The 20565-nt window shown below is 39.9% G+C and overlaps 1 protein-coding gene across 1 annotated transcript; it reads right to left on the reverse strand.

Moving 5' to 3' along the window:
• Positions 1-1243: 1243 nt before the first annotated feature.
• Positions 1244-19592, reverse strand: LOC118835971 (cystatin-A-like). Its single transcript, XM_036743278.1, has 3 exons — positions 19532-19592; positions 4594-4697; positions 1244-1372 (listed from the first exon to the last, which is right to left on the reverse strand). Exons 1-3 carry the CDS (start codon positions 19590-19592, stop codon positions 1244-1246), a joined length of 294 nt encoding a protein of 97 aa, XP_036599173.1.
• Between the last annotated feature and the right edge of the window lie 973 nt (positions 19593-20565).

Below are 20565 nucleotides of genomic sequence, written 5' to 3' on the forward strand. Positions count from 1 at the left end.
TTCCATTTTCTCTTGAGTCCCTAGACCTGGATGTAGAAGGCAGTAAGAAGCTTCCAGTTTTCAGATCAGGTGAGCACAAGCCTCAGTGAGGAAGTTGACTCTATCGAGACACTTTAATTAAGTATCAAATCCATGTAGGAAGAACTGTAGCAAGTATTGGGGGATAGACAATGTTTCGATTAGACATTAACTCAGGAGCAGCTTTGAAAACGATTCCTAAAAGGGCAGGGCTATCTAACGTTTTGATGAGGAAATGCCTTGAAAACATCCATGTGGTGCTGTTACTGACACGTAAATACTACTCAGTACAGGCAGCAGAGAAGAATTGTAATTTCATCCCTAGCAATTTTGGTCTGCCTTTAGATAGAAATGGATATAAGGAGATGACAGTCACTCTATGGTAGAAGCAGCTTCAAGGGACATGAGCCTTGGAAACAGAGAAGAGAGTCTGACTACAGAGAGAAGACCCTCAATATGCAGCTGAGCAATCCATCCAGAGAGAAAAACTTTCTAGGTCACGTAGTACCAGGAGTTGTGAGTTGGCTGTGCCACACATGTATCCTGCATGTGCACCTAACTACCACTGTACTCCAAGTTTGAATCCACTTTCCCCATGGACACTGTGTATTTGTGTTTATGGTGGTAGGGGGAATGTTTGGTAATTAAAAGTCTTTCTATGCCATCTGAGTAAATGTCTTTGCTAATTGTGTCTGCTGGCTGATGGTTAATGGGGGCTCTGGACATATAGTATTAGGGATGCAGACTCACAGGATTGCCCCTACTGCCTGGGATAACAGCCCTTATTTGGGAACCCAACCCACAACTGCAAGTATAAGTTGGGAGAGAAGCCAGAGAGGGTGCTACCCAAATTTGTTTGGCAGTTATATAATGTGATCTAATGTTCCTTGACCATTGGAAAACCAGTTTCTACTATGATATGAGATAAGATGTAAAATAATTTAAACTAAATAATTTCAGAATTGATTAAAAATTTTTATTGACACTTTTTGCTCTTATAGCCCTTTATTTCTCAATATATCTGTTCCCCCTCCTCTGTCCAGTGAGCCATCCCTTGTAACAAAGAATAAAAAAGAGAGGAAAAAGGTGAACGTTGACTAAAACTGACCAATACGTCATCAAAATCAAAATCTCCTTCATTTACAAAGATCCATGCTTCATTTCAATTGTGTTTATTGATACAGGATGCTCATGATAGTAACCAAATGCATTCTAGACTGTGCCTCTAAAAGTAATCCACTTCATCATCCTTGGTTTTGCCAGTCTGGTAGTCCATCAGTTTCATTGACTCATTCGTGTGAGGGAGAGGTTCGTATATTTTCAAATGTGCATATCGATCATCCCCAAGATGTACCTGCAAATATAGAGAAGTGGGTAATCATTGGCATATATTCCAAACTAGCACATCTCATCTCTCAGGGTCACTGTATGAGCATTCCTGTTTTAGGTAGGGGTTTTGACTAGATGACCTCTGATGTGAATTTTATATTTTTATTCTAATCTACGAATGAGCCTATTCATGCTTTGAAAACAAAATTTCAGCAGGAAGTGACCTGAGAGATCATTTAGTTTTATTTTTAATGCTAAGGGAATTGAGTTGCACAAAGATCCAATGAAGAAGAATATTTAGACAGGCAGCAATATCATTCTACTATTAGTTCTTAAGATGACAGATTTAAAGCTGAACGGGACGTTAGTCCAATCTGCTCATTTTGTAGTGGAAGAAACTAAGGCCCAGTGAGGTGAGTCTCTTGTCTAGTACTTATAAGTTACTTGTAAGGCAGCTAGGGGATACAGTGGATAGAATGATGGGCCTGGACTTAGGAAGATATTCAGTCATTTCCTGTCTGCTTCAGTTTCTTCAACTGATTTCCTCAATCCCCACAACGGGGATGATAATAACACCTACCTTATAGGGTTGTTGTGTGGATCAAATATGATAACATTTATAAAGCATTTAAATGCTACTTTGTAGAGCACAACTCCAATGGGCTGACCATGTTGTTCAAATGCAAAATATGGAGAAATCACACAGGGCAAATGCTCACATGGTGGTTTGAAGAAGTGATACAAGGACACTCTCAAGGTCTCTCTTAAGAACTTTGGAATTGTTTGTGTGACATGGGAGACACCGGCACAGAACTGCTCAGCATGGTGTGCCCTCATCAGAGAAGGTACTGTGCTCTATGAGCAAAGCAGAATTGACGTAGCTCAAAAAAAAACCACGAGATGTGAAAATTTAGAGAATCCTCCCCAAATGTTAACATGGACTATTTGTGCCTGACCCGTGGTCAAACATTGTGAGCTCATATTGGTCTGATCAACCACGGTATGACACACTGTAACTGGATTCTTGATATCATTTTGTTCTTCTTCAAGAATGAAGGCCAACAACCACCAGCACCAGCATAGTTCCTGGCACATAGTAGCTCCTTAATACATATTTGTCCTTAACCCACCTGCCCCTACCATTCCTTTCCCTTCTCTTGTCCAAAGTTGCAAGGTAAGTAGCAGCTGAGCCACAATCTGATCCTGAATCCAAGCTGTTTTCATTATACCAGAGCTGACTCTAGTTGTTAAGCACCTGGATTTTTGAATACCTCAACAACTCATTTTTAATAACAGATTCAACTGCTATTTTGAATTTGAATTGTGCCTCTGTCCTAAAGTTCCACTTATTTTTAAGGTTTTTATTTTTTGAAATGTGTAGAAAAAAAGATCATGTGTCACACAAAAATATGGGTTCGCCCTTTACTCAAGCCTCTTTCAAAACACTGTGTTTTTTGTACATCATGTGCCTTCCTGCCTAAGCTGTGTTCCTTGGGGACAGCCTTATCTGCTCACTGTTCCCATCTGTGGTGTTTTATCTCCCATCCCCCTCCCAAATACTAGCACTTAGCACATTATCTTCAACAAAGTCCCGTCTTTTGTAAAACAGAGTAAATGTAACCAACAAGACTGCTAGGTAGTGCTTTGGATAGGTAAGCCATTTAACAATTGTAGGCCTCAAGTAACTCCCTAGGACTGATCAGCAAAGTCAATAGTTGGGTTCAGATCTGTGTAAGCAGAGAGGGTTCTCAGATGGAGAGAATGATGGGCCTGGAGTCAAGAAGCCTTGAGTATGAATCTTACCTCAGACACTTACTGGCTGTGAGACTCTAGGTAAGTCACTTCATCTCATTTTCCTCTCCAGAGAAATGTCTCTATCTCATTTGTAAAGATCCAATGAGATAATATTTATGAAGAGCTTAGCACCCAGTTGGCACTTAATGAATTCTTGTTTCCTTTAATCCTATCCTGTAGCAGGTGCTCCTGCCTGGCTGACAGTCATAGCATCTTAATACAGCCTTGTTAACTTGGCTGTGGTAGTTCTATTCTGCTGTACCTTAAATTCAGAAACACTTGCATCCATCCTATCTACATTTCCTGGGTATCTCTACCCACAATCCCCAAAGGAGTGGCCAAGGAGTTCCCAGATATGTGCCCACTGCTGGCTACATGGAGGGTCTCTAGAGTCATATATATCTTTTAAAATTATGCTATAGTGCATAGAGTGCTGGGTTTGCACCTGGAGAGAGTTCAAAACCTCTGACACTTATTAGTTTTATGACCCTAGGGAGGTCACTTAACCACCTCAGTCCCCAAGCAACTCCCTTGGGCTAATGAACAAAGTTAATAGATGGGTTTAGATCTGTGTTGGTAGAGAGGGTTCACTGACCTAGAATTTACTACAATAATAAAAATCCATCATGAATTTGGATAAAATCCCAAATCTGTCTAGGATTTGGAAAAGGAAAAGTGTACTTCAGTAATTTCTGATAAAGTTGTGTTTGACATCCTGGGCACCAACAAAATTATTAGGGTCCATGGTGACCTGCTACTCACATTTTGTGAAGTTCTGATATAAGATGGGATGCTTACTTTCATACAACATTTAATCTAGTTGTTGGATTCAGGACATAAATATATTGTTTCAGAGACGATCGTGACATGAAAGACCAAGTAGTTTGGGAATTTTCTCCCTCTTTTATCCTGTGGTTTCCATCCAGGGAAGCCTAATGGAATTCCCCAAATGAATAATCATGAGTATGTTAAAGTCTATATGTAAATTCTCTGAGTCAGAGTATTAAACATGAGAAAACAGGATAGAAACTCATTTCTATAAATCCTGTCTTGGCCTTACTTCTCTCCCATTCCTGGCTACTCAAAGTGAGGGGCTAGGGAGAGCCTTTATTATTGTCTTTTTCTCTCCCTCTCTTTCTTCCCCCCCAACCTCTTATTTCATCATCCATCTTTGGTTGCCATCTTTGGGTTCAATATGAGAGCAAAAACTGCCAGGTTAGTCCTCCTCTTCTCTTCAAGTTGTCGTGAATCTCTTCCCAAAGTCCCTTCTTCCCTTCTGCCTTCCTTAATTTCTCTCAGTTACCACACCATCACTTTATATTTCCCCTGGGGCAGACACTTTAATTTCTCCAATTACTCAAAAGGGAAGGGGACAAACTATCCCCACAATTTCTATGTAGATCCAAATAGAAAGAAAACTGAGTAGAATTCAATGACTTGTTCGACACTGACCTTTACATAATACACTGTCCCAGCAACCACTTGCCTTCTGTACTCTACAAGCTCAAAGCTGTCATATTTTTCATTGCTCTTTTTTTCAAACTGTGGCTTTACCTAAAGAAAAGAGAGGAGGGTAAGGAATTTAATGGTTATCTGGAAATTATATTGGCCAACGTAACACTGACAACAATGGAAACTTTAGTCAAACCCCAATTTTCTTCGAATTCCTTAAACAATTAATAAATGATTTTTTAAAAACATCTAAGTTTTTGCCTACTGTGCCTAAGACACTGTGCCAGGTGCTGAGAATTAAAAACAACAACAACAACAAAACACAGCCAGCCCCTGCTCTCAAGGAGCTTATATTGTATTGGGCGGAATACAATATTTACCCAAATTAGTAAATACCAAATACATAAAACTAATTTCAGAAAGAATGAATTGAATGCAACAGCAGTTTTTTCCTTCCAACTAGGAATAAATGATTGATTGACCTCTTAAGTAACGGGTGGCTAATCTCTGAGGTGCCAAGGATCCTAACATAGAATCTCAGAATCTTAATTTGAAGATACCTCAGAGACTAATCGATGCACAATATTACCAATAACAAATAAACCACCCCCAGTATACGATATCTCTAATGAGTTGAAGGGCAGTGTGGTATAATGGACAGAGTGCTGGATTTGTATCCAGTGGACCTGGGTTCAAATCCTGATGCTGTCACTACCTGTGTGACCTTGAACAAGTTACTTCATTTCTGTGGGCTTCATTTTCCTTATCTATAAAATAAGGGGGTCTGATCAGAGGACTAAGGCTTTAGCTTTTTATAGCTTTAAAATCTATGATCCCAGGGTCATCCAGCCTTTGTGTGAAGAGGGACAGTGGCACAGTGAAAAATACTACCTTTGAAGTCAGAGGACCTGGATTCCAATCCTGCCTCTGATCTTTACCACATGTGACCTTGTGCAAGTCCCTGGAGGACTCAGTCAACTCATGTGTAAAATGAGGAGGTTGGACTAAATGGCCTCTGAGGTCCCTTCCAACTCTAGATTCATGATCCCATGACCATCTCATTCCACTTTTAGATAACTCTAGTTATTAGAAAGGTTTTATTTATTTCAAGCTTAAATTTGCTTCTTTTCAACTTCCACCCATTGTTACTGGTTCTGTCTTCTGGGGTCAAACAGATCAAATCTCATCCCTCTCTATCCCTTCAAGTACATGAAGACCTCTATCCTGGTTCCAGGGAGTCTTCTCTTCTCCATGCCAATCAACCAGTCAATAAGCAAGTGTATAACACCTACCACATGTTTAGTCGTCATGGTAGGTACTGGGGGGATACAAAGACAAATCATCCCTCTGTTTAATCTGGGGAAGAAAAAGACTCATTTTGGGGCCCAAATTTCAGGTGCAGAATTAGTTGCCTGGAAATCAATATCATCTCATACTTCTTGGGTTCAGTCATTTCAGTGGTGTTCAACTCTTCATGACCCAATTTGGGTTTTGTTTTGTTTTGGTGAAGATACTGGAGTGATTTACCATTTCCTTCTCCAGCTCATTTTACAGATGAGGAAACTGAAGTAAACAGGGTTAGGTGACTTGCCCAGGGTCACATAGCTAGTAAGTGTCTGAGGCCAGATTTGAAATCGGGAAGATTAATCTTCCTGACTCCAGGCTCTATCCACCATGCTACCTAGCAGCTCTAAATTTGCAAAGTGCTTTATTTACATTAACTCATTTGACACTGTCCTCAACTTAGAATTCAATAAATCAAGAGGTATGGCTGGAAATGAAACAAACTTTAATTAATAGCAGCTGATGGGTGGTTCAGCTGCTAGGGAATTTAGTGGATAGAGCATTGAGTTTAGAATCAGGAAGATTCAAATCCTGCCTCAGACATTTACTTTTCTTGTTAGGAAAGTTTGTCTTTAAAAGGTTAAGAGCGGCCTGAGCTTAGAGCCAGGCCCATGCAATGTGTATGTCTTTGGTATAATAATAAACTCCTTTTGTTTCGTTTTTCCTGAGCCTACCTAATTTCTTTAGGGTGAAACCCTAATGAAGATTTTTCTTTCAACACTATGTATTTTGGTTACAAGCATTTGGTTTTGTTTTTCCAATAGAAGTGAGTAAAGGAAGGAGAGAACATAGATTTTTGTTCACTTAAAAAAATTTAATTAAGTTAAAAAAATTTCTTAGCAAGAAAAAGTCAGGCAAACAACAAGAAAACCTTTTTTTCCCCAGATTTCCCCAGACTTAACATCTTTGGCCCTGAGCCCTATGCTTCCCAGGATTGCCTTACTCATCCTAACCCTTCAGGTGGTGGTGAAATTGTCAACTTCTAACTTCTCCCCTAATCTGTGGTCTCTTTATACAAGCACACACTTGCATTTTCCAGTAATTGTTACTGTCAGTAACTTCCTGCAGAAAGACAGGGGTTTATGAGAACCAAGGGAAAGGCTATGCTTCAAGCACACACAATTTTGTCAGTGTGGGTATGTCCTGTGCCTGCCTAGATTACAAATACTCCATAGATGGTCTTCATGAGTGGCTGTGGCCAATATACTTACATCACCTGGTTCAGCATTTCTCTGATAATGGACCTTTCATAACTAGTCTAGGCTGGTCCTTGGTCAACAGGCATACAATTTGTCACCTCTTTCTGGCTAGGAAGGGCCTGCTAGAGCTTATGCTCCATTGACATGGTTTTGGAGAGCACAGGATCACCTCCACATTATGATAAAGCATGGGAATAGGACTTCCATGGTTTATACCTAACTATTATGAGAAGCCTTAAAAGTGTAGAGAAGAAATAGTCATCCCTGGTCTTCATGGAAGTAGAATGGAACTAACTTTCACAAGTGGAAACGCCTTGTCCTCATCTGTAAATGAGTGTTCTCTGCCTCTTGTTTAGCCTTAATTACTGAATGACTTGCCTCAGTCAAACTGAGATCTGTCAAAGACCTTAGCTTAAAAAGGCCAAGGTCTCCCACTGTATCCAGGGCCATCTCCAGTTGTCTTGATCTATATCTGGTCACTGGACCCAGATGCCTCCAGAGGAGAAAGTGAGGCTGGTGGCTTTGCATAGCCATCCCTCACTGAAACCCAATTCCCTTGCATATCATGACATCACCTCCCTGAGGGCCTGGTTCTCTTTGAGAATGAAGGACAAGCAACAACAACAAATGGGTGTGATAGTACCTGTACTGACAGGTAGAGGGGTAGAGTGGAATGAGCCCTGCCTCTGGTGTCAGGGACTATGTTTCAACTTCCCCTCAGACATTGACTTCCTGTATATCATGTGGTGAGTCATATCTCTTGACCTCAGTTACATCATCAGCTAAATGAGGGGTTAGAGTAGACCTGTGACCTTGAGGCCACATGTGGCCTTTTAGGTCCTTGGGTGGGGTCTTTTGATTGAGTCCAAGTTTTCAGAACAAATTCTTTTATTAAGGGGATTTATTCTGTGAAGTTTGGATTCAGTCAAAGGGCTACACTTGAGGACCTAGAGGGCCTCATGTGGCCTTGAGGACCCAGGTTCTCCAGCCCTGCACTAGATGACTTCTGATGGACCTTCTAGTTCTAGGGGTTCTATACCTGGGGGACACAGAGAGACACCTAAGGAACCCATGGATAGATTTCAGGGGTTCAAGAACTGAGATATGAAAAAATTATATATTTATTTTCACTGGACTTTGTTTTTTTTTGTAATCTTACATAAAATAGAATCACTTTTTTGTTATGCATTTAAAAGCATTGTTCAGAGAAGGGTTCCACAAGATTCATCAAAGCAAAGAACCCCTGTCCTAGCTCTGTGATCCTGTGATCCTATGATGACCTCACAAAGTTGTAGAGAATCACAGAAGCAGCAGTTTAAGAGATGGATTGGACCTCAGTGGCCGTCTAGTCTGCCCATACCTGAAAGGAATCCCCAGTATAACATGGCTGGCACATGATCCTCCCACCTCTATTTGAAAGGCAAAAGGAGAGCATGGCCAACTCCACCTCTGTCCATTCTGCTTCTGAACAGCTCTAATAGTTAATTGACCCTATTTGCAAGTTACACGCATTGTTCCTGGCTTTGCCCTTTGGGTCCGAGCAGAACGAGTGTACTAGTTCTTACAAATGATAGGTTTTCAAATGTTGTTGAGTCATTCAGCTATGTCTAACTTTTCGTGACCTCATTTGGGATTTTCTGAAGTGGTTTGCTATTTTATTCTCCAGCTCAAGCAGGATGATTCCAGAAAAACTTAGAGTTACATGAACTTATGCAAAGTAAAGTGAGCAGAACCAAGATAACTTTGTACACGATAACAGCAATATTGTATGATGAAGAATTGTGAATGACTTAGCAATTCTCAGCAATACAATGATCCAAGAAAATCCCAAAGGACTCATGATGAAACATGCTGTCTGCCTCCAGAGTGAAGAACTGATATTGTCCAAATATAGACTGAAGCATGCTACTTTTCCTTTTCTTCCTTCCTTCCTTCCTTCCTTCCTTCCTTCCTTCCTTCCTTCCTTCCTTCCTTCCTTCCTTCCTTCTTTCCTTCCTTTCTTTATTCCTTTCTTTCTCTTTCTCAGGTCCTGGAATAAGTTTGGGAACATTCTGGTTAGACAGCTAGATCAAGGTCTGACTGAATTGCTGCCAGGGCTCTTCTTTCTCCTTGAAGAGGAGGTTCTCTTTAACCAATTATACTTGCCTTCATGATCTCTCTCTAGCCTCTGTAGCTACCTGGAGTTCAATTATTACTCTGTGAGGTCTTGATGGATGGGCCAGGGTTTCACTGGGCAGAAGGAAGAGAGGAGAGAGAGAAGTCTAATGCAGGGTTTTGGGTGCCAGGGGTATATGTGTATGGGGGGAAGGAGGGAGGGTAGAAGAACAAAAGCAAAAGATAGGAGGCAGCAATGAGCATAAATTATCACAACCAGACAGAATAGGTCATAAGAACACAGATTAGTGCTGGAAAAGACTTTAGAGAGCATCTATCAACCCCCTCATTTTACATGTGAGGTGACAGAAAAAACAAAATATGCCATTTTTGAAAGAGGAGATGATTATTGTGTCTAATGATGTATAGAGGTCAAAGAGAAGGCGGACAAAGTGGACATTGAGACTAACCTTCAATTGAGAATTAGAATGGCAAAAGGTCATGGCAGCCTAGGACAGTGAAGGCAGCATTAAAAGTGACTGGCCACAGAGTCTGGAGTGGATAGGAAGCCAAAAAGTAGGCAATAGTGAGTTAATGAAGTGAGAGAGGTTGAGTGCTTGGGGGGCCCAGTGTGGGTGAAAATCAGGTTCAACAGGTATGGGGGAGTGGGTGAGGTGACAGTAAAGAAGCTGAGATCCCAAAGGGGAAGGACCTTGTTTGAGATCTCAAGGGTGGAGCAGTATCCAGGGATGAGGAGGTCCAGGGTGGGTCACTGCTAGTACATGCCAACTATTTGCATGGGGTTGAAGTGTGTACACAACTCATTATTGATAGGATCATAGGTGTAGAGCTGGAAGAAACTTCAGAGAAAGGCCATCTACTCCAGCCCCTTCATTTTATAAATGGGGAAACTGAAGTACAAGGGGGTTAAGGGACTTGAATAAAGTCACAGGTAGTGTCAGAGGTAGGATTTCAACCCAGATCTCCTAACTCCAGAATGAGCACACATTCTCCTGTACAACCCTGTGTTTGTCAGGAATGTTGCTCAGGGGTCAGGTTTAATACTTGAAATTTGTGGAATAATTTAGCCCTCAGAAAATGAAGACTGTCTAGTTGAAATTGATCCACATTGGCTCTTTGTCTTGGTCATATTTATTTGACCACTATGCACTGTCTACTTCACTCAGTGCTCCATAGACTTGACTTCATATAAAGAGACCCATATAGATGATAATGAGACAATGACAGGGTACCAGGAACAACTGCTGTCAATGATCAAACCAGAGTGTTACCCCACTTAGCAACTCTGCATTTCCAAATCATTTTGTAATCTTCAGTTACGTCTCACAGCTTCCCAGTGTCTCATCTGGTGGTAATCTCTTTGGACATTCGTATTCAATGAGCATTATTATTAATAAAACAGGAACTCTAATTAATATTGATTTTAAATAGCATATCTACATTCATTGGAAGGTCAAATCCTTTGGCCACATAAGGAGAAGATGGGGCAAAAGGAGAAGGGGAGAACAGAGGATGGGATGGAGGTATAGTGTCATGGAAACAATGAACATGGGCTTGGACAGACTTGAAGAGATAGTAGAGAATAGAAGGGCCTGGTTTGCTGTGGTTTGTACAAAAAGTCAGACACAACTGAGCAAAACAAACAAAAAAACTACTGCTAGAACTGTGAGAGATGGGTGAAAGGGAAGGTTAGGTTTCCACAGAAGAGTTAATTAAGTTCCATAGAATAATTAATGAAGTGTCAGCTTCAACAAAGAAGGGAATAAAAATTAACCAGGATGAGGGTCCCCAGCCAATCGGAATAAAGTTTGTCATTTTTGCAGAAACCACAGATTCAAGATGTTAGGAAAACTGGTCTAAACCGGCCAGAGAATGGTCAGGGTTGAAGAGAAAACTGGATCAAATGGCTACCACGCATGCTTAATTGGCCAATTGAATATTACCTTACACAATCACAGGGAGAAGTTTTCCCATATTTTTGAACATGGGACATAGGATAAGGGGAGGGGGACATGCTTACACATACCAAGGAGAGAACATATGAAGAGGTGTATCAGGAAGAGTGGAATGGACCAATCTGCTTTCTGAGGGTAGGTACTGAGCTGATGGTGCATCAATCTATGTCAGCCTAACAGAATAAAGTTGGTCCCACTCCTGTATTACCCAATCCCCCTTCCTTAAAAAGGGTGGAGTCCGCTCCTGGCCAGGAATGTCTACCAATTCCTTTTGATTTCTCAATAATAATAAATTGCCCTTGATACCTGAATTTCAGTGTCAAGCATATTTCTAACACAACTGTCATATTTCTTGAATAAAATGGAAAGAAATGGGCTAACTTGCACATACTTTCTGAAGTATCTTTCACACTGCATTTCTATTTTGATGGTTGCTAGGGCTAAAGAAATTATCACCTGTGATCAACATTTCTGATGACAAGCCTCTCCACACTTAGCTAAGCTTGCCCTGGGAGAGCAGACATATTCTGGTGCTAGGCCCCTATTCAAAGCCTTTCTTTGTTATTCAGTTGTTTCAGTCATGTCCAACTCTTTTGACCCCATCTGAGGTTTTCCTGGTAGAGTTACTGCAGTGGTTTGCCATTTCCTTCTCTGGTTCATTTTACAGATGAGAAAATTGAGGCAAACAGGGTTGAGTGACTTGCCCAGGATCACATAGCTAGTAAGTGTCTGAGTACAGGTTTGAACTCAGGAAGACTCATCTTTCTGATTCCAGGCCTGGCACTCTATCCACTGAGCCACCTAGCTGCCGCAAAGCTTTTCCCATTTTACAGCCTCGCAGGACTCAGTGGCTTCTGACTGGCTCAAACACCCCAAGGCTCGTACTGAAAGAATAAGTCTTCTCACTCTGGTCTGATCTAGACTAAACCCATAGGATTAGGCTGGAACCAAACTGCCCTTGATCATGTTGAAAGTCAAATGCATATTTGCCTCACCACATTTAACTGCTCATTAGTCAGGGCAATTAAGTGAGGGCAGCCTCCCTGATGAGCCATGTGACTATCTCTTCTCATAGGAGAAGAGGAAGCAAAGGAATCATACTTGCTTTATTCTTTCCGATCTTTATGGAGTTTCTCAGAATCATAGAATCTCAAGGTTGCGAGGGTCTTCAAAAGCCATTCTAGTTTAACATTCTCTTTTTATATGTTAAGACACGGAGGCCCAGAGAATACAAGTGACTTGCCTAAGGTCATACAGTTCATGGAACACTTGCTATATGTCTGGCCCTGTGTTAAGCTCTGAGGATATGGAGAAAGTCTCCCCTTCTCTACAAAAGGAACTTCATTCAATATATTGAGCTATCATCATCTCTCTTGTCTCTCATTTTGCAGTTACTTCTACACATGTCTTATTTCTCTTGCTGGAGTCTAAGTTCTTGTATCTGAATTTCAGATACTGTATAAAAATTCATTATGTGCCAATATTTACATTCATCTACAATTAACTGTAAGTACTTAATGACATAAAATTCCTAGCAGAGGAGCTAGATTAATAAAAAAAAACAGATCTCCAAGGTCCTCAGAGTCATAGAAACACATAAACAGTTGTTGACATATTAAGATTGAAACTGTTTATGTCAATTTGATTTTGCTTTGAAACTTTATGAATCTCTCTATGTGGGCACTCCTTCCAAAAGTGCAGATCAAAATCCACACATTCTTCTTCTTCTTCTATTCTTGTCTATCCATGGCCACAGGTGAAGTACCCATTTCTCTAGATTTCTGGGCATCGTTTAGAAACCAGTTGAACATGCAGACAACCATCAATTATCCTTCACTTTTCCTACATGACTGTTGTAGTCCATTTCAGCCATTTGGGGAATTGGAGGTTTTCATGGAAGAGAAAGACTGAACAATAATACTTTTATTTTGGAAGTATTTTGCTACCTACCTCACACAGAGTAAGGTCTGAGATAGACTTGAGATATGCAGGGACATGAGAGGAAGAGAGGGAGTCAAGGGTACATGGCTTCAGAAGAATGGATATAACAGTACCTCAGTCACTGGAGAGCCAAAGACACAACCAGCACTGAGTGCCCAGAGTAGGGTCACTGGTCTTGGATAATGGATGACCTTTGGGCCATGGCAATAAGGAGGAAGGGGGATGATGATTCTGAGAAAGGCTGCTTTCTGGATTTGTCGCATTCATATTACACTAAAGCTCTCATTGTCCTATGGTACAGGGGCCCCTAAATTCTGGCTTCTATGCCAGGGCTGCTTAATGCAAAAGAAGTCAGTCATTTTGGAAAGAGGATGGATGCTGAATCTCTAAAAGACAACTATGATTGTTTTCCCACCCTAGGTGTTAGAGGTTAAGGAGTTTCTGAGGAATGGCCAAGGGATTTCTTACTCTCTTCTACAGTGAAAAATGGGGCATGGAAACTCTCATCACAGAGATTCTAACATATCTTTCTCATATAGAAGATTCCAGAAAATAAACAGGATAGAGTGCCAGGAAGGAGGGTGAAAGTATGTCTAGAGCAGAGGTAGCCTATTTACACCACAGAAGTTTTATGTCTCTCGCAGAGTCTTTTTGGACCACGCTGGCCCATTTCCTTCTCATGGTCAAATATCTCTTGGACAAACATACCATTTGTATCACTTCTGTGTAGTTCTTTTTTGGCAATGTACTATAGCCTACTCACACCCACCATGTGTCTTTCTATGCTTCCTGAGTGACCCTAGCTTTGATTATTTGGAACACTTATATTCTATAATGCATAGCCATATACATAATCAGAATAGTAGTGTTAAGAAAAAGGTCACTGATTCACGAAAATAATTGGGCTCATTAAAAGACTGCAATTTCCAAAATTCAACCTACTCTCCTCCTCTTCCTCTTCTGTTCTAGACCTGCTTCATCATGCATCTGCATTGCCCATCAGAAATGGATGTACACTGATGGACCAGCTCTATGGACTGTCCATCCATTTGATTCCATATCATAGTCTATACAGTGGGCAATCTTCATCCACTTGTTTTTTTCCTTTGATTGTGGATCTCTATGACTACAAATATTCGAGGTTTTGATGTAATTTGCACAATTTCATCCATAAACAGGAATATCTGGAGAACTTCGCCATTTTTAGGGAATCCCCTTTCTAGTTGGATGTCTTCCACGACAGTGGAATATTATGTTGGCAATAGTTAATTAACTGAAATAAACATTCAAGGTTTTTTTTTGCATGTAAGTCACATTGGAGAATTAAAATGTGCAAGGCCTTTCAATGTCCTATAATTTAACCCTGTTCCATGTTGGCATGAAGACAAATTTAGGAGCTGGCACAGGGACCCTTGGGCAAGTACTTCATTCCCTTAAATGAAGAATTAGGTTTAAAAAAATTTTCAGGGTCAATTTTTCATCTAAAATGGTCTCTTTACCTTCTGTGAGGGCAAGTCCTATGTGCTTTCACCTTCACAACTTTTCCACTACCCAGCGTAGTGCTTTGTGTATAGGAAGCATTTACTAAATACTGAGCAAATGAAGGGGTCTCTTTTGGTGTCATGAATCTGCAATCCTTCACACTGTGACGGCTTGGATGATGTTAGGAACATTCAGATCTGCTCCAGCTATAATGGAAGAACACAAGGAACCTGGCAAAGTGGATAGTGCTCAGGACTTGAAGTCAGGAAGACCTGGGTTCAAATCCTATCTCTGACTCTTAGTTTTGCGAACTTGTTAGTCATGCAAGTTCTTGTAACTCCTGTTTCCTCCTCCATAAAATGGAGGAAATCATGCCTTTTACAAAGGGTTATCATCAGGATCAAATGAAATTTTGTATACACGCATGTGTGTGTCTGTGTCTTTATGTGCATGTGTGTATATAGTTGCTGTTGTTGTTCATTTGTTTTAATTGTTTCTTACTCTTCATGATCCTAATCGGGATTTTCTTGGCAAAGGTATTGGAGTGGTTTGCTGTTTCCATCTCCAGCTCATTTTATAGATGGCAAAACTGAGGCAAACAGAGTTAGGTAATTTGCCCAGACTTGCGCATAGCTAGATTTGAACTCAGGTTTTCCCAACTTCAGGCCCGGCATTCTATCCACTGAGCCACCTAGCTGCCCCTCCATATATTTAGCAGAACAGAAAAAGAGGATTGTACATTAAACTGGGAGTCTACTATGTACAGCTTGGTTTCTTCTTAGAATATGTAATAAATTCAACATATAACTTTCAAAGCTATACTGCTTTTGTCTATGCTTCTTTTTGGCCTTTTTTCTCTTCCTCATAATAAAGTTTCTATGTGCATTAGCATTCTCAGTGGATGGGCTATCAGAAGGTGAGAGATATGGTAAGTCATCATAGAAACTTAGAGAGCAAATGCAGAAAATCTCTTGGGAGCTAGAGGTTGTTTTTTTTTTTTTTGTGGGTGCATGTCAAGGGTAGCCAGAGTTCTGACAGTTAAGAAGGCAGCATGTGACAGCAGTTCCTCTTCCTTCATTGCCTTCTGTCACATTTCCTGTCATCTATTTCTGCTTCACTTAGAATATAAGCTCCTTGAGGGCAGAATCCTCCCAACCTGTACCTATGAGATTGTTACATGAGTAAAGGCACCTCAATCAGTGAGTCAGTCAATAAGCAACCATTTAGTAAGTACTTACTATGTGCTAGGTTCTGGTGATACAAACATAAAAGCGACTTTATATTTTGAAATAAGCCTAGTAGTGTTGCCTATCAAGATCTTTTTTGTATCCTGACTCTTCCATACAGTGTAGTTCTCTATCTCAGCTTTGGGACCTTTGCAAATCTGATGAGCATGCACCCTATGTCTTTATCCAAGTTAGTGATAAAAGTATTAAACAGCATGGGGCCAATCACAGATTATTTTCCCCATTATATGGGTATGGGAACTGAGACTAGGGAAGGGAAAGTAATTTATCTAAGTTCACACAGCTAGTAAGTACCAGAGGTAAGATTCAAACACAAATCTTATTTCTAAATTGAGAATTCTACCCATTATACCCATGCTCCCTCTCCACAAACATCCTTCTAGCATGGAACTGGTTCATAAATCAAAGCAGAGAGTCTGTATGCAGGGTCTCCATGCTAATTTTTTGTTGCATGTTGCCTGGAGAAATTCATTCATTATCCTCAGTAAATTGTAATGATAATAATGATGGCTTATATTTGAGCCACCATTTATGGTCACAAAATACTTTCTAGGCATTATCTCATTTGATCCTCATAAAGTCCCTGAGGTACATGGAGTATGTATTATCTTTCTCATTTTCCTGTAACATTAAGCCTTGGGGAATGTAAGGGAAGCCTGCTCCTCAACATGTCCCTGATATTTAGTTTGCCTTCCTAGAGACCTTGGGAAGAGGACTTCCCCTTGGCTGAAATCATTCTCTCTCTCTCTCTCTCTCTCTCTCTCTCTCTCTCTCTCTCAATCTCTCTCTCTCTTTGTCTCTCTGTCTCTCTGTCTCTCTCTCTGTCTCTCTCTCTCTCTCTCTCTCTCTCTCTCTCTCTCTCTCTCTCTCTCTCTCTCTTTCTCTCTCTGAGCAGAGATATCTTTGCTCCCAAATGAAGTTCATTCATATGTATATTTTTGGTGTATTCTGATTCATAAAACTTTTCAAAATTCCATTTGCTGTCTTGCTTAGATAAATAGGTTTACTTGCTATTCACTATTGTGAAAGTCATTTGTATAACCAGTGTTTGGTGTTACAGCACTAAGTCGGTGAGTGTAAGCTAAGGGCTACCTTTGCCCTTAAAACTAAGGAAGTAACTTCTGAACTCAGACTCCTGCATGTAAACCGGAGATATTTAAGGGAAGCAGGTAGATAGATATAATTCTAGCCTAGTACCTTTCTTGGGGAGATAAGAGTTCCCTATCATGGTGGTGTTCCAGAGGCCTACTTAGCTCTTACCCTAGCTTGCCTGTAGACACAGCCCTTGGCTTCCCACAAAGCAGGCCAGGCCTCAGATTATTTGGATCTATGCCAATTCAGGAGATGCATCTAGACATCCCACATGGACATATGAGGAAATTGAAGACCAACTGAGATCAAGATCAAAGTCAAAGATAGTAGGTAGCCAAGCTGAGTCTAGAACCTATATCTCCTGACTCTCAGGTTAGTGCCCTTTCCTCTATCCCTTATAAAGTTCAATCATATATTCCAGTTGTTGCAGGAGCACCAGAGGCACTCCTACAATCATCTGAAAGCAATGAGTTCACATTTACACAAGTTGTTGGTACAGACATTTCTTCATACCACTTCACTCAAAACTCAACATCAGAAAGTACCTCGGAGATCATCGAGTTCAACCTTCTTATTCTAAAGGTGAGGAAATGTGAGGCCCAGAGAGCTTAAATGCTTTGCTTTGAGGTCACATAGGGAGAAAATTAGCATGTAGAACCTGAATATAAAATAAGCATACTCTCAGCTTGGTCATTTAGCTAATGAAATGAAAGTAATGAAATGAAAACATTCCCTTTACATATTCTCTCCTTTTGCTTACATTTATGCTTAACTTCTATCTGTGGGTAACAAATAAGACAAAGAAACAAATAGCTTATCATTTTGATCACAAATATTACAATTATTACCACCAGAAACTGTTCTATTGCTTGGAAGGTGTCTGTATATTGACTTATTATCAGACACCATTAGGGTCTCTTTTGCAATATGGCTTCATTCTTTATCTTTCTGGCCTTAACAAATAAGATTATTTCAGTGGTTTTGAAACCATATTCATCAAATTGTTGATAATCTAACACTTTAGTTACAGACGAATTCCACCCAATAAAATGAGAAAAGTGTCCTCAGAATCTTAGTTGATCATCATAGACTCAAAGAATATTAGTGCTTGAAAGCCTTAGAGAGTCCTTTTCTAATCTCTCCATTTTACAGATTAAGAAACAGACATGGGACTAGATGCTGGCTCTAAAATTACATTACATGATTAAAAAGAAGATCTGAATAGAAGCAGTAACTTGTTCCATTCTATAGTGTTTATGTCCTCCCCTTGCATAAAACTATTATTTTCTTTTTTCCCTTCGATATTATATTTTGAGTCTGATAAATCAATGATTTCTTAGTGGCATCATAAGTACACCTAGATCTTGTAATTGATCTAAATTGATAACGAAAAGTATTGATAATGAGTTAGAAAAGAACAAGTTCTCATTTCGTCAGTCAGTGTCTTGTCCGTGAACTAAAAAGCAAACTATCTGTTTCTGTTGATTTCATAAGGTACAGGAAACTATGTAAATTCATTCACTACTCATGGGTTGAATTTCCCATATTTTCTAAAAATGTCTGCTTCCCAAATGCAGCCATTCTGAATATTACCTTCAGTACCCAGAGAAGCACATATTTTTATTTTTAAAATTGATGCCTTTCATTTTTACATCACTTTAATTTCCAGGTCCATCCTTCCTCCTTCTCTTCCCTACTGAGCCATGCTTTGTAAAATTTTTTTTTAGAGAGAGAAAAGGAACGGTTCAACAAAAACCAGCCAACCATGTCTGATAGTCTAGGAAACATTCCACACCCATAGTCCCTTACCTCTGCAAAGAAGACTTTCTCATATCTCGTCTCTGGGTCCAGCCTTGGTCATTATAATTACACAGGATTCAGGTTTTTTTTGTCCTTTCCTTTTTGTCACATAGAATCATAAATCTAGAACTGGAAAAGACACCAGGGATCACCTACTTGAATCCCTTCGTTTTACATTTGAGGACACTGGGGCCCAAGGGGATGAAGCAAGTTGCCGAAGGTGACACTGATAGTAAGAGTCAGAGGGTAGGATTTGAACCCACTTGCTCTGAGTTCTAATTCAGTGCTTTTGTCACTGTACCAGATTCATGTTGTTGTAGCCATGGTGCATATTCTTTTTTTCAGTTTCTGCTTACTTTGCATCATCTCATATAAGTCTTCCCATGCTTCTCTAAGTTCTTCATATTTATCATTTATTATGGCATAGGAATGTTCTATTTCATTCATGTGCCACTTTTTCTTTAGCCATTCCCCAAATCAATTTCCATCTAACTTTGTTTCCAGTTCTTTGCTACCACAGAAAATGCTGCAGTGGATAAACTAGTGAATGAGAACATCATAGAGATGATAGACAAACCATAAAAACTAATTCTTTGAAAAGACTAATACAATTGACAGACTTTGAGGGGGAGAGAGAGAGAGAGAGAGAGAGAGAGAGAGAGAGAGAGAGAGAGAGAGAGAGAGAGAGAGAATGGTTATCAAGTTACCAGAACCCATTATTTTCAATAAGATCTTTCATTTCATAGAATGTACCACTTCCCCTTGTCAACTATCTTTTGGATTTCTGGAGTTGCAGGTTTAGTTTCACCTAAGCCTCCAAGCATCTGGAACTGAAATGATGAAATGATAAGGTCAGTCATCCTAACCCCAGTTTTAAAGGGAGGCGGGCTCTTCTCACATCCAATGAGTGCAAGGGTATGTCAAAATAAAACACCACCTTCTTGGCTATAGAAATGACTTATTGCTCACCTGTTATCATGTGTTAGTTCACGAACATCAATGTAAAGTATTGTCATATAATAAGGTAATTAGATGTCCCCCAAAGTCCCCTTTTAAAGTGGGCAAGGAAAAACAACCCTCTATTTTCCAAGTGAATGATTCATTCCAGGGAGGACTTCTCAAAAGCATTAATTAAACAAAAGAGGAATGTTTACTTTATGTTGAAAGGTAATCATCCCAAATTTCCAAATCCTTTTTTTTCAGTTGTACTTGTTCATTTTTAATAATGATTAATTCTCACTCAGGAATAGGTGGAGACTTTGGCCATGAATGTTACACCAAAATACATATAACCTATGAACTTATGGAGAAAATGCCTTTATTCTACAGGGTTTTTAATGGGTTTTATTGCCTAATATTTAAATTTGCTTACCAAGCAGAGCTGGTCTTTCAACATATATGGAGGTATGTGGAAATCTCTCTAGGGCAGAGACTGTGGCTCAGACTTTGGATCTATCCTCTAGTATGCAGCACAGTGCCTAGCATATAGTAGTAGCTTAATAGACTTTGAACCTATCTTTTAATAATTTCAATCAGGCAACATACATTTATTAAGCACCGACTACGTGTCAGATATTTTGCTAGGGACTGGGGATACATAGAAAAAGATGAATTAATTCATTCCTTCAAAAATTTACATTCTAATAGGAGAGATAAGTGCATATATTAGCATGTCTAAAATAAATTTGAAGAGGATAAATTCAAATAAACCAAAGTAGTCAAACAGAAGGCAGATTGGTTAGAGGACATCAGAAGTTGGGAGGATCTGGAAAGACTTCATGTAGAAGGGGGTCTTGA

Source organism: Trichosurus vulpecula, chromosome 2, assembly GCF_011100635.1.
Source record: "Trichosurus vulpecula isolate mTriVul1 chromosome 2, mTriVul1.pri, whole genome shotgun sequence".
NCBI classification, from domain to species: domain Eukaryota; kingdom Metazoa; phylum Chordata; class Mammalia; order Diprotodontia; family Phalangeridae; genus Trichosurus; species Trichosurus vulpecula.

What these genes read in the sequence shown, in the direction of transcription:
- LOC118835971 (XM_036743278.1), bottom strand. Translation starts at nt 19,592, where the DNA reads ATGCTTGGAGGCTTAGGTGAAACTAAACCTGCAACTCCAGAAATCCAA. An exon ending in AATCCAAAAGATAGTTGACA is followed by an intron (nt 4,698 to 19,531) that starts AGGGGAAGTGGT and finishes TCTCTTTTCTTT; the next exon opens with AGGTAAAGCCACAGTTTGAA. An exon ending in GGACAGTGTATTATGTAAAG is followed by an intron (nt 1,373 to 4,593) that starts GTCAGTGTCGAA and finishes CTATATTTGCAG; the next exon opens with GTACATCTTGGGGATGATCG.